Source organism: Hemitrygon akajei, chromosome 11 (genome assembly GCF_048418815.1).
Source record: "Hemitrygon akajei chromosome 11, sHemAka1.3, whole genome shotgun sequence".
Taxonomy (NCBI): domain Eukaryota; kingdom Metazoa; phylum Chordata; class Chondrichthyes; order Myliobatiformes; family Dasyatidae; genus Hemitrygon; species Hemitrygon akajei.
In genome coordinates this window covers 41,337,016-41,363,978 of record NC_133134.1, presented here as the reverse complement: position 1 = coordinate 41,363,978, position 26,963 = coordinate 41,337,016, and the positions used below count along the sequence as shown (strand labels likewise).

General features: G+C 41.6%; 1 protein-coding gene across 6 annotated transcripts in view; it reads left to right on the top strand.

Annotated features, from left to right (window-relative positions):
- Positions 1-26,963, top strand: part of slc29a4a (solute carrier family 29 member 4a) — a 229,853-nt gene that overhangs the window by 160,167 nt on the left and 42,723 nt on the right. For all 6 annotated transcript variants that reach the window (XM_073060696.1, XM_073060695.1, XM_073060697.1 and 3 more), the window contains one exon: positions 10,219-10,420. In XM_073060696.1, coding sequence (XP_072916797.1) covers positions 10,252-10,420 — 169 coding nt within the window. In that variant the 5' untranslated portion in view covers positions 10,219-10,251. The remainder of the gene's footprint in view (positions 1-10,218; positions 10,421-26,963) is intronic.

The following is a 26,963-nucleotide window of genomic DNA, read 5'->3' as shown; positions in this document are numbered from 1 at the left end:
GGAAACCTACAGGTGGCAGTGTTTTCCCACTTACCTACTATGCTTGTCCTTGAATATTGCGGATGTGGGTGGTAATATTGGAATAACCTGGGAAGTAAATGAAGTAAAACTTGTAGCGTAGGGACTGAATGTTTAGGATCACCCATGGGGCACTTTCGCTCAGTCTGCCACAATAGGTGGGTTTTCCCAGTGGCCAATCATTTTAATTCTACTACCCATTCCTATTCCGACATGCCGATCCATGGCCCCCTCTGCTGCCATAATGAGGCCACTCAGGTTGAAGGGGCAGCACCCCCTATTCCGTCTGAGTAGCCTCCAGCCCGATGGCACGAACATTGAACTCTTCACTTCCAATAATGTCTCCCACCTCTCCCTTTTCTCTTTTGCCATTCCCCATTCTAGATCCCCTCTTACCCCTTCTCTTCACGTGCCTATCACCTGTCTCTGGGCTCCCTCATCCTTTCTTTTCTCCCATGATCCACCTGCCTCTTCTTCTTTTTCAGCCCTTTACCTTTTCCACCTATCACCTCCCTGCTTCTCTCTTTATACTGCTCACCTTTCCCCTCACCTGCTGATCATATCTCTTGCCCCTCCTTCCCCCCTCTTCCCACCTTCTTATTCTGGTTTCAACCACCTTCCTTTCCAGCCATGAGGAAAGAGCTCAGCCCGGGACATCAACTGTTTGTTTATCTCCATAAATGCTGCCTGAGCTGCTGAGTTCATCTAGTGTTTTGTGTGTTACACGGGGTACCAATCAGGAAGGCTATTTGCCCTGGATGCTTTCTCTGCATCATATGAAAAAGATTGATATAATTAAATACAACCTGTTGAAAATGAGTCTTCTTCAATTAAAATTTAAATGGGAAATGCTGCTATATAAACACTTCTCTATTTGCCTTTTGGATGTTTTTCTATACTGTGATCAGTATACACGGTGCTATAAGTTCTCGTGTAGGTTTATACTTGAGAAACACTCCGTTGGAAGTACTTTTTATAAAATTTTGTCGTTTAGTTTCAAATAGCTAAATTTCCCATTATTTTTTTAAGTAAATCCATTGTTTCTTACATTGAAGAATGCAACCCAGTATTTATTCAATAACTTTTAATGCTTCAGTTTAAAGATCTTAGAACTTACGAGGTATTTCTGTTGCACATGGAAAAATATGAAAAAATTTGATTTTCTCATACTCAAAGCATGAGATAATTTGATATGCCTTCTGTGCAGCACATCAATAAATGATTATTTAAACTAAATATCAGGAACTTGAAAAGTTCATTAAGATTAATAAAATATACCTATTTGCTAATTAATGATCGGTGAAGTCATTGGAAACAGCTGTCCTGCATACATATTTGATGTCATAATTAGCAAAAGCATCTATGTCTCATTTCAATTATATAAAAATAAAAGTTTGAGTTTAAAGAGTATATTACACGGAATACTCAAAGGTTTACTTTTTGTTTGCCTGAAGCTCTGCTCTTTTTACGAAGTGTATATATTCCAAAATTAAATTTTGATAAAGCATGTAGGACTATATTACATTTCTACCCCATTGCCTATATAGACATACCATTCCCTCTATTCAACACACCTGAAAAGCTGGAGGAACTTGCAGGCCAGGCAGCATCTATGGAAAAGAGTACCGTCAATGGTTCAGGCCGAGGCCCATCGAAAGGACTGAGTTTTCTCTTGTTTGCCACTCCCTCTATTAATTAGTTTACATTGTTACGTACCCGTGACACGTGACAGTGGTACCCTTGTCACGTGACTGGGGTTGAAGTTATACTGGACATGAGGTAATGGTGGAGTGATGTCATTTTCCCGCCAGTAGAGGTCATGTGACAGGTTTTTTTCTACAGGGTATAAAAGGAAGACCCACCCTGTCAGGTGGGGCAGTTCGTGGCTGGATTTGCCAAGATGACTTCATGTCACTGCGTGATTTAAAAGGATGACGCAGTTTAGTTAAAAATGAAGTTTTATATAATGCCTAAAGTTTAAAAGGTCAGAGCCAACGGTTTCTTTGCTAAGGGAGAGTGAAGAAAAGTTTGGGAACTGGAGATCGAGAAGAATCGATTTTCGATGGATTGACTTCGACCTTGTTTGATCCTCATTCGGAAGGATTTCGTTGACTATTCTCGCTGTTGACCCCTGGGATGACCAGAAAGGGTTTGAGAATAGTGTGGAAGAGAGGTCAGTCACTTTAAGTTGTTATATTTAATAAAATTCGACGTGGGAGTTCGACGCTGGGAATCGAAGGACATCGACGTGGAAGAGAATGTAAATCGCTTTAAAAAGTCTCTCCTTTTAAAAGTACCGTGAGCTTTTGAACTGTCGGCATATCGTTTTAAAATACTGCTTTCATTCGGCATATCGCTTTGGAGAACTGGTTTTTTTCAATACTACTTTAAAGACTGTTTGAGACTGCAAAGCTATTAAGGACTGTCTGACCAGCTGTCAGCAGCTGAGCTCGGATCATTGTTTGGGTTTGTTTACATTTGAAGGGGGTTTGTTATCAGTGTTTAATAAACGTGTTATTCGTTATAAAACCCTTTGCCTAACTCATCTATATTATTGTTGCCCGAATACGTAACATAATTATGGGGGCTTCGTTCGGAATTGAATTATTTGATTTTAAAAAGTTTTTTGAATTTTGAATCGGTGTTTTGGTAACGGGGATTGCTCGATTTTTTTTTGTTTGTTTGGCTTGTGAGTGGTATTCGGCAACGATGAATATTGATGAGTTTCTGGATTCGCCAGACGCGGATTTGTTAGCGAAGGCGAAAAAAACTGAAGTCTCTGAACTTGCTAATCGGTTGCATCTTAAAGGGATCTTGCCAACTACTTCAAAAGCTGTAATACAGAGAAAGATCGCATCACATTTTGTGGCTTCGGGTCATTTTGAAGAATCGATTTTAGAATCGTTTCCAATAAGTAATCTGGAGATGCAGTTGCAAATTGAACAAATGATGTTAGAAAGGTGTAAATTGGAAATTGAGCAAAAGCAAAGGGATTTTGAATATGCAATGGAGAAATTAAGGTCTGTAGAACAGTCTGCTGATTCTAAAAAACCGTTTGTTGCTAGCCAGGAAATTAAATTGGTCCCTCCATTTAGTGAAACAGAAGTGGAGAGATATTTTCAACATTTTGAAACTATTGCTCGGATGTCAGAGTGGCCGAAAGATAAATGGTCAGTGTTATTACAGAGTGTAATCAAAGGCAAGGCACGACACGTTTACACAGCTTTAACTGCTGCGCAAGCATTAGATTATGATATTGTGAAAGAAAATATTCTCAAATCATATGAGTTGGTCCCAGAAGCGTACAGGGAAAAATTCAGGAGTTTGAAAAAGTCTGTGGAAAAGACTTATGTGGAATTTGCCTATGATAAAGCTATGTGTTTTGAGAGATGGGTTTCTTCTAAAAATGTAAATGAGGACTATGATACATTGAGAGAGCTGATTTTGATGGAGGAATTTAAAAGAAGCATTCCTGTTGAAGTAAGGACCTACTTAAATGAGAGGGATACTGATAAATTGCAGGACTGTGCTAGATTAGCTGATGAGTATGTTTTAATCCATAAGAATAAATTTCCTCAGGGTAGAATTTTTAAGAGGAGAAATAATATGGAGACTCAAGGTAAATCAGAAATTAAATTAGAGGTTAATGAGAGAGGTAAGGAGGAAGGAAAACCTGTGAAGGAAAGACAGTTTGGTCTTATTTGTAACTATTGTAAGAAGCCTGGCCATGTAATAGCTAACTGTTTCAAATTGAAAAAGAAAGAGAAGGAAGCAGTTCCAGATGTTTGTGTGCAACATACTAAAGCACCTGTAAAGTTACAGGGTTTGGTAAACACAAATGAGGATTTGTTAGAGTCTGACAAAGTTAGAAAGGGATATGATCATTTTATAACTGAAGGGTTTGTATCCTTGAAAGAAGGATCTACTCTGGTGCCAATAAAAATTCTTAGGGATACTGGAGCTTCTCAATCACTGATGTTAGATAGTGTGTTGAAGTTTAATGAAGAGAGTGATACTGGTGAGGTAAATTACATAAGAGGTGTTGGAAGTGATTTTATGCCTGTACATTTACATGAAGTAAATTTAAAGTCAGGGTTAGTTACAGGATTTGTTAAAGTAGGACTACAGCATAGCTTACCTGTGAAGGGTATTTCTTTATTGTTAGGTAATGACTTGGCAGGTGGACAAGTTTTTCCTGAAGTGCATTTGACAATGGAGTCAGAGGTACCAGAGGTGAATTCTAACACAGATTTTTCCTGTGTTGTGACTAGAGCTATGGCTAAAAAAATTGATGTGCAGAATGAGGTTGTTACTCATGACTGTTCAACTCAGGATTTGAGTTTTGAGGATGTGTCAGAAACTTTCTTACCTTCGTTGTTTGAACAAGATTCTGGGAGTAAGTCTGACTATGAAGATTTATCTCTGTCTCGGAAGGAGATGATAGCAGAGCAGAATAGAGATCCTGAGATTATAAAATTAAGGGAACAAGCTTTACTAGGTAGTGAAATTGAGAAGGTGTCAGTAGGATATTACTTGGAAAAAGGAGTGTTGATGAGAAAGTGGAGGTCGCCTACAATTCCTGCAAGTGAGGAATGGAATGTTGTTTACCAGGTAGTTGTTCCTAAAGTTTATCGGAATGAGATTTTGACTTTAGCTCATAGTGTGCCTTTAGGTGGACATCAAGGGATAAGGAAAACTGTGGACAAGATTTTAAAACATTTTTACTGGCCTGGTTTAAGAAAAGATGTGGCGATGTTTTGTAAGACGTGCCATACTTGTCAGATTGTGGGTAAACCAAATCAGGTTACACCAGTAGCTCCATTACAACCTATTCCAGCATTCGGTGAACCGTTTTCTAAAGTTATTGTAGATTGTGTTGGTCCATTACCAAAGACAAAAACTGGTTATCAGTATTTGTTGACTATCATGTGTACTTCGTCTAGGTTTCCAGAGGCAGTACCACTTAGGAATATAAAAGCTAAAACTGTGACGAAGGCTCTTATAAAATTCTTTACTTATTTTGGATTGCCTAAGGAAATACAAACTGATCAAGGTAGTAATTTTATGTCTGGATTGTTTCAACAGATAGTTTATAAATTGGGAGCTAAGCAAATTACTTCGTCTGCGTACCATCCAGAATCGCAAGGTGCTTTGGAGAGGTTTCATTCTACTCTCAAGAATATGATTAGGACATATTGTGTGGAGAATGAAAGTGACTGGGATGAGAGTATAAGCTTACTTTTATTTGCAGTAAGGGAATCGGTACAGGAATCTTTAGGTTTTAGTCCATTTGAACTTGTGTTTGGGCATAGAGTTAGAGGACCTTTAGCTTTATTGAAGGAACAGTGGATTAGTAAGGAAGTGCATACTAATTTGTTGGACTATGTTTTGAAATTTAAGGACAGGTTACATAAAGCTTGTAGCTTAGCCAAGGAAAATTTGAAGTTGGCTCAGGAGAAAATGAAGACTTGGTATGATAGGGAAGCTAGGATGAGGATGTTTAAGCCTGGAGATAAGGTGTTGGTTCTTTTCCCAGTGCAGACAAATCCTTTACAAGCTAGATTTCATGGACCTTATGAAATTGTGTCTAGAGTTAATGATGTGGATTATGTAATAAAAACTCCAGATCGTAGAAGGTCAACACAACTTTGCCACATAAATATGATTAAACCATATTTTGGGAAACAATCTGATACTGTGACTGTTGTGGTTAGTGAGAATGAGTTGGATTTAACTGGGAACATGATAGATGATTCATCTGACTTTCATTCTAAATCTAACATTGTTTCTGTTAGGTTACCTAATTCGACTATTTTGGAAAATATGGATGAGAAATTAGCACATTTACAGCTAGAGCAGAAACAACAGATGAAGGAATTGATTTTTAAGTATAAGGATTTGTTTCCAGATGTTCCGAGAAGGACTACTATAGCTTCACATGATGTAGATGTTGGAGATGCCAAACCTATTAAACAACATGCATATAGAATGAACATGGAAAAATGTGAACTTGCTGAGAAAGAAATTGAATACATGTTAGGGAATGATATTATTAGACATTCTAACTCGAATTGGAGTTCACCATGTGTTATGGTGCCAAAACCTGATGGTAGTATTAGGTTTTGTACGGACTATAGGAAGGTGAATGCTGTAACGAAAACAGATGCATATCCAATTCCTAGAGTAGATGATTGTGTAGATAAGGTTGGAAAAGCAAAGTTCCTTACAAAGATTGATTTATTGAAAGGGTATTGGTGTGTTCCATTAACGGACAGAGGTAGAGAGATTTCTGCATTTGTAACTCCATCTGGGTTATATGAGTATAATGTTCTTCCATTTGGGATGAAGAATGCCCCAGGTACTTTCCAGAGGATGATTAATTCTGTGATTCAGGGATTGAAAGATACTGATGCTTATATTGATGATTTAGTGACAGGAAATGATACTTGGGAAGCACACATAATTGCGGTGGAGAAATTGTTTGAAAAGCTTTCAAAAGCTAACTTGACTATTAATTTAGCCAAGAGTGAATTTGGACATGCTACTGTGACTTACCTTGGTTATGTTGTGGGTCAAGGTAAGGTAGCTCCTGTTCAGGCAAAAGTTCAGGCAATTTTGGAAATTCCCACTCCGACGGGGAAAAACACTCTCAGAAGGTTTTTGGGAATGGTAGGATATTATCGAAAATTTTGTAAGAATTTTGCTAATGTTGCCCTTCCATTAACTAATCTTCTGCAGAAGAATGTAAAGTTTGTATGGACAGTGTTTTGTCAGGAAGCATTTGAAAAATTGAAAACAATGATATGTGAACAACCTGTGCTTAAGGCACCTGACTTTGAAAAACCTTTTTCATTAGCTGTAGATGCTAGTGATGAAGCTGCGGGAGCAGTATTGATGCAAAAGAATGAGGGTGATGAGGTTGATCATCCGGTAGCATACTTTTCTAAGAAATTTAATAAGCATCAAAGAAACTATTCAACAATAGAGAAAGAATTGTTATCTCTTGTTTTAGCTTTGGAATATTTTGAGGTATATGTTGGTACAACTCAAAAACCACTTATTGTTTACACTGATCATAATCCGTTAGTTTTTCTGAGTAAGATGAAAAACAAAAACAGAAGATTGTTAAATTGGAGTTTGATGTTACAAGAGTACAATATTGTGATAACTCATATTAAAGGTAAAGATAATGTGGTTGCTGATTGTCTATCTCGATGTTGAATGTACAATGTTTTTTTTTGGAGTGGTTTTTTTTTTATTGTAACACTCCTACTGTATTGTATATTGTGTATGTTATATGATTTATACATTTGTTTTTTTTGTAAGTAATTGTTAAAAATTTTTGTTCTTGATAGACCAAAAATGTTTTTTTTGGAGGGAGGTGTTACGTACCCGTGACACGTGACAGTGGTACCCTTGTCACGTGACTGGGGTTGAAGTTATACTGGACATGAGGTAATGGTGGAGTGATGTCATTTTCCCGCCAGTAGAGGTCATGTGACAGGTTTTTTTCTACAGGGTATAAAAGGAAGACCCACCCTGTCAGGTGGGGCAGTTCGTGGCTGGATTTGCCAAGATGACTTCATGTCACTGCGTGATTTAAAAGGATGACGCAGTTTAGTTAAAAATGAAGTTTTATATAATGCCTAAAGTTTAAAAGGTCAGAGCCAACGGTTTCTTTGCTAAGGGAGAGTGAAGAAAAGTTTGGGAACTGGAGATCGAGAAGAATCGATTTTCGATGGATTGACTTCGACCTTGTTTGATCCTCATTCGGAAGGATTTCGTTGACTATTCTCGCTGTTGACCCCTGGGATGACCAGAAAGGGTTTGAGAATAGTGTGGAAGAGAGGTCAGTCACTTTAAGTTGTTATATTTAATAAAATTCGACGTGGGAGTTCGACGCTGGGAATCGAAGGACATCGACGTGGAAGAGAATGTAAATCGCTTTAAAAAGTCTCTCCTTTTAAAAGTACCGTGAGCTTTTGAACTGTCGGCATATCGTTTTAAAATACTGCTTTCATTCGGCATATCGCTTTGGAGAACTGGTTTTTTTCAATACTACTTTAAAGACTGTTTGAGACTGCAAAGCTATTAAGGACTGTCTGACCAGCTGTCAGCAGCTGAGCTCGGATCATTGTTTGGGTTTGTTTACATTTGAAGGGGGTTTGTTATCAGTGTTTAATAAACGTGTTATTCGTTATAAAACCCTTTGCCTAACTCATCTATATTATTGTTGCCCGAATACGTAACAACATGCATGTTTATATATTATCATAAATACTGCACATAGCATTTTTTGGAAATAGATCTCTCAAAGTTGCCATGTAAGTTGATAAGGTTGTTAAGAAGACATATGGTTATTTGGGCTTCATTAATCAATGGATCGCATTCAGACGCCACAAGATAATGTTGCATCTGTATAAAGCTTTGTTGAGGTCACACTTGGAATAGTGTGTTCAGCTCTGGTCACCTCATTATAGGAAGGTTGTAGAAATTTTAGAGAGGGCACACAGGAGATTTACCAGGATGCCGCCTGGACTAGAGGGCATGGTTTATGAAGATAAGTTGAGCGAACTAGGGCTTTTCTCTGTGGACCAAAGGAAGATGAGAGGTGACTTGAAAGAGATGTACAAGATGATAAGAGTCAACGATTGACTGGACAGCCAGAGACTTTCTCCCCCAGGGTGGCAATGGCTAATACAAGATGGCATAATTTTAAGGTGATTGAAGGGAAGAATAGGGTTGGGGGGTGATGACAGGGTGTGGTTGCTGTGTGGAACGCCTGCAAGGGGTGGTGGTGGAGGCAGATACGTTAGGGACATATAAGAGACTCTTAGTTAGAGACGGATGATAAAAAATGGAAGGAAGGGTTAGATTGATCTTTGAGTAGCTTAAAGGCCAGTACTGTACTGTTCCGTCCTTTATGATTCAAAGTAAAAAGAAGCAAGCTGAAGAAACTGTTACTCTATTACCACCATCTCAATCTGATTAAAATTGAAATTTAACTCTAAATTGTGCTTGAGTGATGAATATTGATCAGGACTTCTGTCCTTAAATCTTATACTCATTTTAACATCCTATCTGAGAAATGGACCTGAAGACAGTGTGGCATTCTCTCAGTCTTGCACTGAACATGCTGCCTAGTTTAGGCGATGACGTTTCTGGGGCAAATCTTGACCCACCACCACCACCTTGTTGCGATTCAGAAATGTGTTTACCCCAACTGAGCCTCAGCTGTCACTGAGTGGATAGGGATGGGGGGAGCTCACAGAATTTCCCAGAGTACTTCACCATTTAAGAAAAGGTTAGTTGAAAGTGGGTTGTGAATCTGGGTAAAGAACAGGATCACAACTACTGATCATTGTGAGGAATACACACCAGCTCAGAATGGTTGATTCCATGTTGTCTTTCCAATGTCATTGCATCTCCTCCATCGTTTATCCCAATGGAGTCAAATGACTCATGGCGGATGAGGGACATCCTGCCTAGTTTATCTGTTAGCTTGTTAACGTATTGGCTAAGAGCCCATTCCCAAACACAATATTGGTTCCCTGGTAAAACATATAAAATTGCTTTGATAGGATGACCTTTCCAATAATGTAATATATGAGCATGTTTCCCTTCAAATAACACACTTGCTTGCCTGGTAAACTTGTTCTCACATTGAAAAACTGCTCCATTCACTTTTTCCAATTTAAAGGCAGAGTTATGGACACTTTCATGCGTCTAATCTATGATTATCTTTTTATGGGATATGTGGTGCAGTCTTTTTTCCCTTCTCGCTCAGGCTCCCTTGACTCTTCCACTGAGACGTCAATGACTCGAAGTGCAGCCTCCTGTACTCGCGCACAACTCGACAACTTCACTGCCTTTGCTCCTATTTTTGAGCTCACTGAATGTTGTTGGTTACTGAATTTCTAATGAAATCTGAGTTTTATATCAAATTGCAAGTTCAATATTAACTCTAAGAAACTTCAGTTTACTGCCGGCTGATGTCAGCCAACAGTTAGACGTCAAATTCAGGAACAGTTAAAAGCTTAGAAACCAGCAGACTGATGTGCAAAGTTGCTTCCATGATCTGCCTCATTTGCACCAGATTTACCACACACTGGCTTCCCAATTTTTTTATACAAAGTAGTAGCCTGCTTTTAATAACATGTTGAAAAGATGACTGAACAACTGTTTCTGTTTTGAATTTAGAAAGTTTCCCCTTTCTGGTGAAGGAGATCGAGGATGGCTACTCTGGGCACAGAGAGTTTCAGGAGTGGGACTCCAACTCAGACACCAGAAGGGAATGTGGTGATGAACTTCAGTTTTGATGGATATCCACTGGAAGAGGATGAAATTCAGATCAAGGAGAGGAAGAGGCAAGGCAGCAGGATGTCCATAGTCAATGAACCAGGTGATGTGGCATCTGTAAATGTGTATTTGCACGTTAGTTCCTTTGCTTACCCCACTTCACTCCTTTACATTGTCACGTACATGCAGCCTTGTAAAAGTTTCAGCAGCAACAGAACACACCCGGAGTCTGGTTTTGCTGTTAACAAAACACTATTTCATTAGTAACGACGTAATATAGTCACTTAAACCAGGTAAATCAAGAGTTAACGGTGTTATGCATATATAAGTGTAAAATTATAAATACCAAAACTTCTTTAAGCTTAGGTGGTAAGAGTTACAGTCTTACGATAGCATGTAAGAAAAGTTCAGTTCAAAATGCTCAGGTTAATTAATGCGAGATGTTTGTAATCCAAAGGTGAATGTTGTGAGAAGGCAATTACATCGATATTCCACAAATTTCACGACAGCAATACAAAATGACAATAGCAGTAGGTTTTATCTCCGAAGTTGTTCCACTCCTCACACAAAATATCACCAACAGTGATCTTCAACAAATATCCTTTCAACACAAGTGGTACCACACCCAAATTCAGCTATGGGACATCCCAAAGTGGTGGCCACAAGATACTCAAACAGAATCCACGAATGGATTATCACTAACAGTAGCTTATCACAAAGGGGACCATCTACAAGGGAACCACCACCCAGGCAAGGGTCGACACACCAGTAGATTCCACAAGGTTACCGGAATCACACAACGTGATCGCCACTTATCCAGTTCCACAACATACGAAATAACTCCAACAGTGATTTGCCACAGGGGTGCCTTTCTTCAGAGAACTACCACACCGAGACAAAGGGTAAACACACACATGGTATTCACAGAAGTTTTCCCCTCTCCAGAGAACCCACTCCTGTGGATTAACTATGTGACAATCACACTTTGGTAGCTGAATGGAAACAAACTCACCCTTATGGGCTACTTAGAGAGAAAGTCCAAGTATTTGATCACTTTGTCACTAGGTTTCTTCTGTTTCAAACCTTCCTCCCCACCCCTCCCCTCTCCTCTCCGCTCCGCAAAACTTCTTCTAGTTGCAGAAAACTTGTGAGAGTCATTTATCAATACTCTGGATCAATCTCAACTCACCCCTTTTGGGCTACGGAAAGTTTAAACCAGCAACCGACTCACTGGTATCTTCCATTGACCAAATCCATCTTGACTCTAACTGTGTGTGTCTGTGTCCTTGCAAAAAGTAAACGAGCTGCAGAGAAACCGTAACATTGATTGTCCATCAAATAACTCCACTCTCCCCATCATAGTAACCAAAGCAACTTTGTAATCAGTAGAAATCCATGTGTCCAAAAGTCAGCCTCATTCTCCCGGCGTTTTAAAGTGACAATCCGCAGATAAAATGAACCTTGGCGGTACATAACAATGTACCAGCAGATTTGCTGCACTCATGCCAGTGGTTGTGCTTCAGGTGCAAGCTTTGATGATACTGGGGTGAAATCTCTCTTCCAACCTTAGTGTGGTGGGGACCTAGGCGAGGATGCCTATGATGGAGTATCCAAAACTAGAATTGATGGTTCTAAACTAGCCGCTAGACGGGAAATCAAAGTAGAGCTGACGGTTCAGCAGCAAACCTCAGTTCAGGTACTCTTTAAAATTAGAATCCTGTCGCCAAAATATGGCCTCCAATTAGTGAGATGGGCCCGAATTTTTAAAGAGGCTGCGCCAACTATCCATGTTCTGGAGAGTCGGAGCATCTAAATCCCAGAAGCCGGCGCGGTCAGGTGCAAATCGTAACAATTAGTCTCGGCATGTGAGATTCTCTTTCTGATATTGGGAAGAATGAAGTCAAATCTTCAGGAAGTGAATACAAGTGTCAGCCAATAGCAATGCTTATGTTAAATGCCAGTGACAGGACAAATATTCATCCTGCTAATGCTGATTATTGGGAAAGTCTCAGCCCAGGACCTTTCACTACAGCTCTGTGTGATCACACTCACAAACTAACCTCCCTTCACTCCATCACCTCACAGCCTCCTTACCATGGCTTTACATTATATCTACACAATCACCCCAAGAACTGATTCCCAGATCAAGTTGGCCAATTGCATCTCTAGTTTCACCTTTCACGTGTTGGCTTGTTCAAGAATGGGGCCTAGCTACTTTTACCTTCGTCTCTCTCTCTCTCTCTCTCTTCCTAAGGTTCTGTATCTTTTCAAATCTTACCCCGGTCGGAAAAGCTTTGTCAAAAACCCACCTCTTTGATCAATCCCCTTCAGTTGTCTCCTCTTTCTCCTGATGAGAGGAACCTGGAATTCATGTAATGTCATCGCTGCTCCTGGATTTGTTAATTTAACAGAGCAGATTTGAAAAGCTAGAGGCAAAAATATGTTTGAAAATTAACGACAAAACATTAATCTTTAATACTCATACAAATAAATTAGCCTTGTGTCTAATCACTCATTTGCATAGATTTAATTAGGAAAGTGGTTTCATCAAGCTTGTTCACACCACTGAGGTCTTGAAAGAAGCAAACCGATCTTCCTTTCTAAATACATAAAGATATATTTTCCATATGCAACACCTTCTGACATTTTGGGACCATTCAGCTGAGGATTACCAGAAAAGTGAGAGAACTGACTTCTTTTCACACCTTTGTGCTATTTACCATCATTGCTTTTCTCAAGCTAATGATTTTTTTGCATCAATATTTTCAATAAATATCAGGCATGAGATTTCTTTCCAGACCATGTGTTATTTAGGTGCTGCCATTATAGTTACTGCTCGTTAGCCACAGGCGTTTCGGGGGACAATGAAGCTTCTCCACCTCTGCATGGCCGTAACATTGCACACAAATAAAGAAGGATTCTTCATTGCTGTTTCCGTTACAATTACGTTTGACCAATCGGGGTCATTAGCCCTGAGCTGGACCCTCAACCTGGAGGACCGGTGAACCACTCTTTGCCCTGTTTGGCCTGCGTGACCCTACCAAGAGCTAAAGCACAAGGCTCTGACTCCAGCCAATGTAGCTCTCCAGGTCATTGGGGTACACAAGATTCCAAACCCTACGACAAGGCTGAGGTTTTGTTGGAGGTTATTTACTTGCACAAATATAGCACCTGTGTAAGCCTCCATGCTTGTGGCTGCTGATGATGTGTGAGTATTCCCAGCTAATGCACACATTTTTGATGACAGTGAGTGTGGAAGTGTGACTGGATGGTCCTGCAAAGCCCCCAGCAGAATCAACAATTATCTTTAAGGGTAGTTCTTGGTACACTCTCGAGAAGTGTTGAACAAGGAAGAAGGGCATATCTGCCAAGGGTGACCGAAGAGCAATACTCTTAAGGGAACCTCAGTAAGAGGCAATATCCAATGAACTAACATGAAATGTGTCACCTTCTGAATATTTATTATTTTTTTATTTTATTGAGATACATCATGCAGTAGGCTGTTCCAGCCCACGCCACCAGCCTAGCCTAATCACGGGACAATTTACAATTTACAATGACCTACCAAGCCCCTGGTATGTCTTTGGACTGTGGGGAGGAACCAGAGCCCCTGGAGGAAGCCCACGGATTCACAGGGAGAACGTATAAACGCCTTACAGGCAGCTGCGGGAATTGAACCCGGGTCACTGGTACCGTAAAGCGTTGTGCTAACCACTATGCTACCATGCTGCCCTTACTTAGCTCCTAAGTCGAGCCATTGGCCAAGATTTGGTAACGGTGGCAGATTTCTTTCTCTGAAGGACATTTAGTGAACCAGGTGGGATTTTAAACAACAATCTGCCACTGAGACTATTTCTAAACAAATTAACATTCATTTAATTGTTTAAATTTAAACTTGCCAGTGGCCAATGTGGGACTTGTAGATCAACAGCCTAGAAAGCTGACTGCTAATCCACTCATTTTAGCCACTTCACCCTACATATCAAAGCTTATTCCACCACTGCCAGGCCAGGTTCCAGGGTGTGACTGTCTGAAAGGAGAGAGGCTCAGTGATGAGTTTGTTGGAGGGAAGGTTTGTTTTCAGTGAGGGGGTGTGGTGTAGATTAAGGGCCTGCCCCATTGGCTAATTGAATCAGAAACAATTGCTGGATGAGGAGGAAGGACTCAAAATGAAGTGCTGCTGTCGTCTACCGTTCCATGCCCACGATTGGCTAAACAATAGCCACCGCACGGATGGAGACCACTGCCTTTGGTATGACTGACACCACCCCCCCCCCCCCCACCATTTGGGTTGCTGCTGCTATCTCTACTTGTGCATTACATTAATCTATCAAAGCAAGACAAGTGCAGTGTGACTGTGAGAGATGATCAAGGCGTTTGAGTAACGTGGCTGCTGTATTCACAAACTGACATTTGGATGCCATGTGGTAACAGAATCAACTCTTAGGCTGTCCAAGAAAGGATGTGGGAAAATTATTAGTAGGTGAGTGTTGGAGCTGTGGTGAATTGATCAGTGTCCGAGGCTAGAATGTAGTTGGTGGGTAGAGCTTTTGAAGATGCATGCGCAGGCTTGGTCATTGACTGTGTTCGTATATCTGGGCAACACACACAAAATGGTGGAGGGGATCAGCAGGCCAAGCAGCATCTATAGAAAAGAGTAAGCAATCAACATTTCATCATCTGAAGGGTGAGTTCCTTCAGAATTTTGTGTGTGTGGCTTGAATTTCCAGAATGTACAGATTTTCTCTTTTTGTCATATACCTGGGGCTTGACTTCTATTTGTTTATCTGACGGGTCACCGGCCTCTGTAGAGTGAACATGCCTCTCTTGCTCATCACACTCCCCACCAAGACTCCAATTCAGCTTCTAAACATTACGATGCTCCATTCTTCCATGTGCCATTGAATTACTGTATTGAGCAGGACTATTGATCAGATAGGATAGGATAAACCCTACCACAGGAGCTGGGCAGTTCACAGTTTGGGGTTAATATAATAATAAAACTATGGATTGTTAAAACACCCATCACGGTGGCGTGTTCTGTTTAGTAAATCCAAAACATAAAACTAATTGAATGAAAACACAGAGGGGTCATGAATGACAAGCAAGAGAAAATCTGCCGATGCTGGAAATCCGAGCAACTCACACAAAATCCTGGAGGAGCTCAGCAGGCCAGGCAACATCTATGGAAAAAAGAACAGTCAATGTTTTGGGCTGAAATGTCAACTGTACTTTTTTCCATAGGAGGGGGTGCACGTGTGTGTGTGTGTGTGTGTGTGTGTGTGTGTGTGTGTGTGTGTGTGTGTGTGTGTGTGTGTGTGTGTGTGTGTGTGTGTGTGTGTGTGTGTGTGTGTGTGTGTGTGTGTGTGTGTGTGTGTGTGTGTGTGTGTGTGTGTGTGTGTGTGTGTGTGTGTGTGTGTGTGTGTGTACACACATATGTAATTCTTACTGAGTTTGCTAGTTTGCTATGTCATGGCATGACCGAGTGTCCAGCGGTATAATTGGGCAGGCAGGCTGGGCTCATCAGCCTTGGCTGGTTACCAGCCTAGGAGAAGGACAACTCCGATTCCAAACCCCGGTAGATGGGACTCATTGGCCTTGCCAGCCGGTCTGTGTAGGAGAAGGAAAACTCCAATACTCAACCTACAGCCTTGCAGTTATCGCAGCTTGCTGTGCCATTGTGGAACGTCCCTCGACCTGAAGATTGGAATCAGTCCACGCACACTGATCCTCACTATAAATCTACACTGGGCAGGCGGGAAGAAAAGTCCTACAGCGATGGAAAAGGGGAGAAACGACAGGTGTTAGATGACACTGGGAGTCACAGTCTCAATTCTGTATGTAGGCAGCTCAGACCCAGGGGTCTCTGTCTGTTGAACTGAGGCAACAACAGCCTTCGGCAGCCTCTGAGTCACCCAGCAGCCCCTCCTCAGGGATAGACTGCCTGTTCCTGATGGAGACGGACCTAGAAAAGGTGGCCCAAAAAAATCCTTCCTCACCTCCACCTGGTTTGTTCACCGTGCCCAATGGGCATCTTACTCAAGCAGTACGAAAAAGCAAAATAAATCAAACAACGTCAATATATCTCAACATCATGTGCTGGAATGTACGCACAATGCAGGACTCTACAGAAGGTGACTGACCCCATAGATGCTCAGTGCTTGTGACACAAGAACTAGCTTGGTGGACAATATCATTGCTGCTATAAGCAAAGTACATTTTGAAGATCAAGGATCTTTAATAGAGCATGGTGCAGACTACACTCACTTAGGTCAGGCAGAAGCAGCAACGAGAACAGATTCTTTGGGGTGGCCTTGGTGATCAAAAACACCATCATCAATAAGCTTCAAAGCCTACTGATCCGACACTCAGATCAATTTATGTCCCTGCAACTCCCGCTGCAAGACAACCAATTAGTCACCCTTGTAAACATCTACGCCCTGACACTGCAAGCAGACCCAGCTGTCAAAGAGATGTTCTATTGGGAGCTGAAGTCCCTCCTATTGGAAATATGTAAGGCAGACAAGATCATCGTCCAGGCAACTTCATTGCCAGGGTGGGTAGAGATGGCAAGGTATGGCTGGGAATCTTCTGTCATCATGGTGTCAGAAACTGCAACGACAATAGGAGGATGCTCCTGGAGCTCAGCACAGAATTAGACCTGGTTAGAACTTTTGTACCCTGGGGAAAATACACACTCAGGACTAAAAATACTTTTTTGGGTCTTTAATTCCTTTATCCATTTTAGGTGTTTTAATGCAGAAAGAGGGTATCAAAATAAAAACAACAAAATGAATTTTAAAAAGAAATGCGGTTCCTGCTGTTATAATCTCAGTTTAGTATTGGTCCACACCCTTGCATCAACTAGTTACGAATGCAGGACGAAAATAAACAAGATACACAAAACCAATATGTTAGTGGCAATTCTTAAAAAAAACACAATACAAACAATATTAGAATCCCACCAACCCTGTACCTTATACAGAACATCAAAAATATAAATAAATGCACCTCATCTTAACTAAGATGTATACTCACTTTGCCACACATGTGCTTAACTTCCAGACACGTACAGGCTAGACCCTGAAACAAATTCTCCTCACTCACGCTACTAGGCGGATAAGGAACTTCACACAACCACGCTATCCAGCGCCGATACCTTACTTGCGAAAATCTAAAGCATCCACATGTAAAACATGTCAAATTACCAATATTCTAGATTTACAAACAAGTATGAAGGAATCTAGATGAATATTATCAAATATTATTGACCCATCCTCACCATACGATCAGTATTCAATGTTCTTTCTAGAACGTGGCAACCCTTCTTTCTACTCCGCACATGCATAATGATGTCACCATTTTCTCTTAAAGGCACAGGCTGCTATTTTAGCATTACCAGGGTGAATACACAAGTGCACTTTAACAATAAAAAATTCAACGGTCACCTGGCACATTACAAATATGCTGTTTTAACAGAAAGCCAGATTCAAGATGACCTGAAGACACGCTCGATATGAACACTGGCACCTCCTGGACTACATCCTTGAGCTCCAAAAGGATGTGTCAGATGTTCTACACACCAGGGTCATGCTGAGTGCAGACTATTATATGGATCACATGCTCGTCAGGGCAAAAGTCAGACTGGCTATCAAGCCAGCAATAAGGAAAAGGGGACCAGGGTCGAAGAGTCTCCAGGTGGATAAGCTCTTTGGCCTCTGAGATGTACTCCAGATAAAGCTAAGGGAGAAACTGGACAGCAAAGGCACTCCAAATGCAGACTCCGACACGGGAAAGAAATGGAAGCTCCTGAAGACTGCCATCCAGGATGTGGCTGTCGAGGTAGTTAGGTACTCTTCAAGAAGAAACAGACTAAAACAACCGAGCCAGTGTCCAATTCCATTTTAATCAATTTGCTGTTCTCTTCTGATCTAAGCAATGTCGCTTATCTGTTGTTAATTTCCATATTGTAAATCTCAAGGCTACTCAGTCCTGTGTCACACTCATCATTATCAGATTTTTCATCAACAACATGCGGATTAGTGCTCTATTTGAAACTACAACTTGACTTTTTTTTCTTTTTTCTCTTCCCTGTGCAGTCCATTTATTTTTGTCTGCCCTTTGTATGAGTCCTACTTTGTTGCATTTTCTGCAGGTTTCATCTTTAAACCTGCTGTGGTCTGGTGTAAGTGAACATCTGCCACAATGGTAGCACAGTTTGTTCAGCCGGGCAGGTTTCGGTTTAAATGTTGCAATTTTGTCATTGCTTACTTTCCTTTCTGTCTGAAACTCTCTGACTGTGATTTCCATTGATACAGTTATTTCAACTGCTCTTTTAAATGTGAGTAGTGCTTCAGTTAATGGCTGTTTTTGAGTGCTTTCTTGTTACATTCTACAAACTAAATGATCTCTCAGTGCATCATTAAGCCCATTACTGATCTGATAATGCTCAGACAATCTCGTCAATTCAGCCACAAACACTAAAATGGACTCCCCTTCCTTTTAATTCTGCTTTGAGACCTAAAGCATTCTGCAATCAACAATGGTTTTGGTTCTAAATGTTCCTGCATCACTGTCATGATATCAGCAAAGCTTATTTCGGCTGGTTTGGTTGGAGCAGTCGAACTTCCAAGCAAACTGTATGCTCTTCCACCCAATATACTCAGCAAAACTGGCACTCACTTCTCATTGGTTATTTCATTTGCTTCAACGTACTGCTTAATTTGCTCTGTATACAAAATCCAGTTATTTCTTGTACAATCAAACACATCTATCTTTCAGATGTAGTCAGCCATTTCTGCTTGTTTTAAATTTATAATCATTATCATCTGGTATTCACTGTTCATGAACACATGATTTTTGTTCATTTTCTCCTTTTCCAAAGAACATGTGCTGCTATGAAAAAAATGTGTTGTGCTTCTTTTCAACTTGAACATCTCACTGCACTTGAACAGGTTAGCAGTTGTCTCAGGTTTGTTAAAAACATTTTTGGTGCCTCTGTTATGTTTTGGAATTCCAAAAGATAATAGTAATTGAAAGGAAACACGAAGCCAGGAATGCACGTCTTTGTTTTGTTTTTACTTTAGCGAGGCACACACGCGTAGCGCCCTGGTTCATATCTTTACTGTTATACTGTATGAATTTCATTTAGCAGCTCTGTAAGAGCAGCTGTTCTGCTTTCAGCCTGTTTGGGTTATTGTTGAAGATGAGGGGTGGTGTGGAATGTGTGTCATCCAATTAGTGGGAGGTTTTTCTTGGTGAGGGACAATAAGGTTGATCTAGGGCTTTTGTTCGAGAGGAGATGAAGAGGGAAGACACTGAGGAGAACCCATCGTAGCATATGATCTGGTGGGAGACCCATTTGGTGGAGGTGGATTGTGAGCAATGTTCTGAAGGTGGTGTGGGCTTTCACACGGACCGAGGGCTCAGCACGCGAGTGATAGAGAAGTTCAAGATGAACTCCAACTTGTGCACATTTGAATGTTTAATTGTAATGCGCACTTTTCTTTTTGATATTCTTTACTAACCCTTCAGTTAAGATTGATAAATATAATTCCTTTAATCGTATGCAGTGTACTGTCTGTTATTTCATGGCATTAAATGGTAGTGAATGACAGTGTCCACACAAACAGGGGTTTGAGTGGGAGGGGCTCGTGCCTCAATCTCTGGGGTGGAGGTTGTCTTCCCTAGGCTTACGCAGCCGAGGAAACCCGAGTGTTTCACACGTATGACATGGTCGTTCCGTGACTTATGCCATTCACGTTTTTTACATATAACCCATAATTAATCATTTAAATGAACAAGAATGTTTAATCAAACAATATATTTACAATATTGCTCAAATAATACTGAAATATTAAATACACAGCATGAGAAATCTTCCATTTTCATTTGGCTTACATGTGCATCTTTACTGCACTGAAACTGTGTTGCAAAAGTGAAATGGGCATTCTGCTATCCAGAGTTTCTAATAAGAGTGAATTTTCGGGGCGGCCATGTTAGTATTCCACCTACCTTGCAAGCAGTGTTTACAACTGAACTGTGTGTCCTGATTCCTTCGCTAGTTCTCAGTCTGCTCCAGATTAGTTCAGTGTTGCTCCATCGCACGTTTGCTGCACCATTCTCCTTCTCCTTGATTTGTAACCGCTTCAGTAAAAGGCCTGAAGCCCATGGCCCAGAAATTCGATTGCAGAGCACATTCTGTAGTGGGACACAATTTCAAAATCAACAGTTGAATGTGATGCGGACTTTGCAGCATGCAGACAGCATTGACTGTGTACAGGCGGTGCCTGAGAAGGCGCTGTGTGGACAACAGCAGTGTCAATTGTCTTGCAAAAATACACTGTGTATACTTAATGAAAGAACAAGGCAGAAAAGCAGACGAAAATCAGAAAATGTCCAAGAGTAGAGCTTACATGACTGCTGTGGCAGAGTCCGTTCAGAAGAAACCCAGACAGAGTAAAAGACCAGACCTCTAGTCATTACTAATGTGAAGCTTCTGTTCTTTTTGATGGGGTGAAATCTTGGTTCATTCAGTCTATTGGGATGTGTACTCCTGGGTGGCGGGGTGGAGATATGTCTATACCAAAGGAGGTGTAAGGCGCTCCTTCCTTCTGCTAGCCTGCAGGTCATCCTTGGGTAAGGTATAGCACCTAATTAGCCCCCCCCGATCAGGGTTACATGAAGCCATGGGAGCAGGTGGTGAATGGTGGTTTGAGCAGTTGGTGCATATCACAAGTCCCGGTTATGTGACCACTGATTGCTTGCTAGACAGTCTCTGAAGAGTGGGGCCGCCCGTCTTGTAAAGACGCTGCCCAGAAGAAGGCATTGGCAAACCACTTCTGTAGAAAAAATCTGCCAGAAACTGTCATGGTCATGGGAAGACTGTGATCGCCTACGTCCTAACACGGCACACAATGAGTGAATGAACCCCTACTCTACTGTACAATGCCTAATCTCACAAGACTTGCCTTCACCTCTTCAACAGTGTTTTGCCCAAGAAGAGACTTTGCTCAGATTAGTTTGCAGTTAACATACAACTCCTAAAATTACACCTCGTTGCCGCATGGAGTTGTACAAATAGCCCATTAATTGTGCTGCTTGAACAAAAGAGTTGGGCTCAGCTGTTGCTCATTCTGATGGAAGACCTGCAGCATTGAGACAAACAGGCCCAGTCCTCCAACAGCACCACTTTATGCATTTTTAAGTGGGATTGAAATTCCAGGTCCAGATACTTCAATCTTTATTTCTATATTTCTTTAAGCCAGCGCGCCCATCTTCCCCAGGCAATGTGCTTCGGTGTATCCTTCTCCAATATTATTAGGGTCACTGAAGGGCTGCAGACAGGCTTTCTGAGAATATGATTTAAATGGATTGTGTCTGCTGTGCTGGCGTTTTCAAAATCACTCTTATGGAGCCATATTATATTCACGCAGTTCTTCTATCAGGATAAGTTGTGCGGCAGCTGAGCCCAATTTTTGTTCAATTATACTTGCCAGTGGAGGTCACTGTTTGTTTCTTTCATTCTACTGAGCCTGAGAGTTTCCTGAAAACAAAATGGATAAGGATCAGTTGTGGGACCTTCTTAACTGTGTGCTTGCTGCTGCTCCATATGGTGCATTTAGCTACAAAGCCACAGGCATTTTGGGGCCTAGGGTGACATTAGAGGCATATTTTTCCTTCCCTACCAGATGGTGGTCAGATCGCAACCTGGCCTAGATGTTAATGAAATGTTCCTTTTATTAATCTTTTAAACTTTATTTAAAGGGCACCCTCAGAATGGAGCCCAGCAGCTCCCCTGTGATCACTCGATTCAGCACATTCTACTCTTTGCTTCTTGCTGACCTTTCTGAATTATTGACTTGATTCACCGCTGCTACGAGGGAGGCCAATGCTTCAGTTAACTGTCTATTTGACGGACAGAAGCCCTAGTTCTCCAGCAGTGAATTGTCTGAGAGCTTTCTCAGCAGTCAGTCAATAGCACTGCATTATTCCATTAGGCTCAGGATAAAAGGTTGGAATCTGCTTCTAAAACCACTATCTCATATAGTTCTATTTTATTTTCTATATAGTAAACAGTATTCACAAATGCTATGCATTCTAGTGCAAACTACCTAATGACTGAGGCATTGAACATTTATTATATACATCCCTGTAAGAATGGAGCTCAATTTGATTGGCCCCAAAAATAAGATCAGGACTCATGACCCTCAAGTAATTAACTTCCACTGAATGTAGTGAGTCTATCAACTTTGTGCTGTCTGCTCTAATCCAAGATTAGAGCCGCACTGGATCAGTTGTTCATTGGCTGACATTTCAGCAGGCTACAAGTAACATGCCACGGAGCCCGCACCCATTGCCTGCTGCCCCTACCTCTTCTCTTGTGTGCTGAGCTCAACCAGTTCCCTGTTGTCCTCAGCCACTGCAATCTGCAGTAGGATGGTACCTGGGTTCTCTCAGAGGTTCTCCTCTATGGCCATCTGCAGCCACTAAGAGACAGCTGTCTGCCACTGGTGGATGGGAAAACAAGGTCATGATATGTGGAGGTCCAGATCGACTAGACGTCCCTTTGAGGCCTGATGGCCAGAACCCTAAGTCTGTGAATTTTTGCAAATCTGCTCAGGAAGTTGGGGCCCAGTGTCTGTGAGTCCATAAGTCTGCAGGAGGATGGAGGCTAAAGACAACTTGTCCTGGCGTTAGAGGATTCTGTATGTGCTTTGGGCGTGAGGGAAGAACGGGTCTGGTTTCATTATTAGTACTTTGTTGCTTGGTGTGTTCTGTTTTGCTGTCTTCTATCTTGTTCTGCCAAGCTTTGTAGACTTGCTATGCCAGAATGTGTGACCACATGTGCGGGCTGCGCCCAGCACACCCTTGGGTGTGTTGATTGTTAATGCCAAGGGCACCTTTCTCTGTGCGTTTTGATGCACATGTTATAACTCTGAATCGGAATCGGAAACGATCACCTCAGATATAAACCAAGCAGGAAAGGCAATGTCTAATTTGCCACTTCCTTCACCGCTGCCACCTCAGCATCCACTCACACCGTGACTGCTGGCAAGGTCTTTGCTCTCAGGAGAGTGAGATTGGACCGTACACTGCAAGCACCACGAACCTTAAAGCAAACTGCTACCGAGCTGGAAATCTCTAACAAAAACAGCAATTGCTCGAAACGCGCAGCAGGTCAGGCAGCAATTGTGGAAAGAGGAACCGAGGTAATGTCTCGGGTTAGTGACTTTACATTTGAAAGCTGCCGAACGCGTCATTAACGTGGAGTATTAGCCAAGTGTTCACCGACCTGTTAGACAATTCCCATATTTATGTTCTTCCCAAACCTTGGCACCAATTCTGCGGCAGGGCTCTTCCAGGACTGCTCAGGGCACTGAGGCAATGTCGTAGAACAGCAGTGTTTACTATCACTAGAATTTTGTGTGCATGCTGCTCACTTGTGTATGGGATGTGCACTAAAGACGTCAGCTGCGTTGTTGGTCATGTCTGTCATGAGCTGTGGTGACTCCAGTGTAGCTGGTACAGAAAACAGTTGCAAGGCGGGGGCATTATAGCTTCTGGTGGTTTACTGCCGATCAAACTACCAAAGCCATTGGATTTGGACACAAGTCAGCTGGACATTGAAGGGGTGCACACAGCAGAGCCAACATGCATTGCTTGTGAAGTGACGTGTGCAAGTAATGGCAGTCTGTGGCAGGAGGAAGCCTTCAGACCTTACGTGATCATATAATCTCTTCAACCATCATCCCCTGGAAAACAAAAATAAAATATATTTGGCTCTCTCTGAATAGGGAACATTAGTGACTTCCTTGGACACCAATGGACAGCTGGCTACAAATCAGTTCCAGCCTGGGAGAGATCAAGCATTTTAAAGTTCATGAGTAAGGTGATTTTAGAAGCTCCTACCAATGAGGTCCTAGCCCTGCTCTAAGCTTTCAGTGGAAATTGTCATAGACCTCAGATAACAGTGGGAATGCCCTTTTAAAAGAATGACTTCTCAAAAGACTATTCCTTGCTAGGTTCAAATTGGAAAATTACACCTTGAACAGTTTGTGGTCTTTCTTCCGCTGACACAAGGAACTAAGCCCTTTGTAATAACCGTTCAATTTATCACTGATGGAACATTTGGGAATGGAAAATTGATGCAGTAAATATTGTAAAATTGTGTAATATATTTTATACAGTGAAAGCCAGAAGATGAATGTACATTATTGTATATTTTTTTAAAAACATGAAAAATGTCATTTAGATTGACCACCCTAAGCAGATTTGACTTTCTCTCCTTTTTCCAGTAGCTTGTTCTCCTTTGCATTCCCTCTGCCACTTCTTCAAACGTGTTATATTTTAAAGTGAATGGCTCACGTGTGGGACAACCAGTTTGTTCATAGGCCTTTAGTGAGCAAAACGTTCTTCCATACTCACCAAGCTCCTGTGTTCTTTCACAACTTCAACAAGCTGGAAAGGAATTAATGCTTAAATCAGCAACAGAAAGATAAAAACACAACCGCCAATCTATTTATAAATCCTTAGAAAAAGATCTGTGGGTGAGTTCTTCCTGCAGGTGTAGCCAACCATATGCCTTCAACAGAATGGGAGATGCTTGCTCTGTATAGTTCCAGAGAGCATTCAATGACAATATGCCAACACCATCAGCAACATGGCATCTGGCACAATTCATTTCATTAATTTGCACGTTAGCCTGGATACAATTTAAGAGTTCTTGTAGCATCCAAATAATGGTCAACCTTTACTCTTTCTTGAGTTTTGATTAAGATGAATATCCATTTCTTGGCTTGAAAGTCTCAAGGAAGATTCTCCAGTGCTAGCAGGGTTGACAGGGCATATGTAATGGTGCAGGGCCTCCTCAGGCAGTGTACCACTAGATTCTGTAAGATCCCATCCTATAATCTATCACTCAGATGGAACCAGCGCACAGCTGTGATTCTACATGACTCTGTGAGTATTGAATGCGATAGCTTAGTATCATTTGCAGCAGATTGATGAAAATCCCTGAGTTTCACTTCATGACAAAATATTGATTAGCCATCGACTCCTTGTGGGTTGGAATTTTATCAGCTGTGTCACAATAATAGGAATTTATTTGTTTATGTCTTGCCTTCCATGTCCTTTGAAATTTAGCTGGCTGCTGTGTGGCTGGCTGGCTGTTGTCACAGATGGATGCCAGACTGTCTGGAATTCTCACCTTCACCAACTGCGACAGCGTGGGTTGTGGTGCTGGGAGGTTTGTAGTTTACCTCAACAGTGGTGATGGAAGTGCAGCACTTTGCACAGAGCTACAATAGCGCACCAGTCTGCACAGTATAGAGAATTCAGAGGCTTCAGAACATGTTCTCAGCTGGTGGCATAGAAGCACCACAGTCTGAGGCTTTCAAATGGGAACCTTAGTTCACACTTATTTTAAGCAACTTGCCGGAAAAGTAATTTACCCCATGATGCACCATCAAATAACTCACTCTGAGACGTAAAGGCGAGATATCGGCTTTTATTGACTGGAAGAAGGAACAAGCAGTGAGTGACCACTATACTACATCCTGGAGACAGAGAGCCCGGGCTCAGACCTCCATCACCTTTATACAGGGGTCTGTGGGAGGAGCCACAGGAGCAGTCATCAGGGGCGTGTCCAGACAGGTATATGTAGTTCACCACACCCCACCTGCTTCCAGGTTAGATCATTTCCAGGCCAAACAGCAATTGTTAGTAAATTTGCCCATTGCTTTCGCAAATGAATCACCCCGGTGCAGCAAGTCACACTGAACAGTCGATCAGCCAGTCCACTGACTGGGCTCAGACACAAAGGAGAGCACTGTGCACAGGTCCATAGGCAGTCCCTCACCACTACGGCAGCTACTACCACCACTATACTGTGATTGCCCTGGGGAATGTTCTCTAAGTGCCGACTCTGTTCCCAGCAGTCACTATGGCAATGATTTGTGTGGTGGAAGCTCTGTGAGCAGTACACGATGGAAATCAGACTTGAATGGGGGTGTAGAGTGCCATTGTGCTGCACTTTATTGATTTTTATAAAGTTGTGCAGATTTCCTGGGGAGCTCTAACTGTGTATAAGCACATTTTGAACAGTCCAATAGAGGATAGAAACCCATTTCTCGGCTTGGAAATCGCAAGGAAAATTCTCTAGTGCCGGCTGGATGATAAGACTTTCACTGTAATGTGAGGCACCTTCAGAGAGTGCATCACCAGACTCATTGTATAACTGTCTGCTTAAGTGACCCATCACCATTCTGTGATGTGCTCCCTGCTAACTTAGCTTCCCACTTAGAACGTGGAGCTTGCTCTAACTAATAACACTGAAATGAATCTCTCATCCAGCCTGCCTCTTCAGGCTGCAACTGCTGCATCTATGGAAGAATGTCCCAGGAACTAGGTTGCCAATCCGCACAGATCTGGAAGATCCCAGAACAATCCTGGTCTGATTTAAATGGATCATTTAATTCCACTAGTTGCCCAAGGGCCAACTACCAAATTCCTACCAGTCCAAATCAGGGTGAAAGAGTGTGAAGATTGTGCAGAGAATAATGTCCATATTTACAGTTGACAACCCCCAATGCCCCAGCCTTAATCTTAATCAGACTAGAGTTTGCATTGTATTTTAATTACTTTTT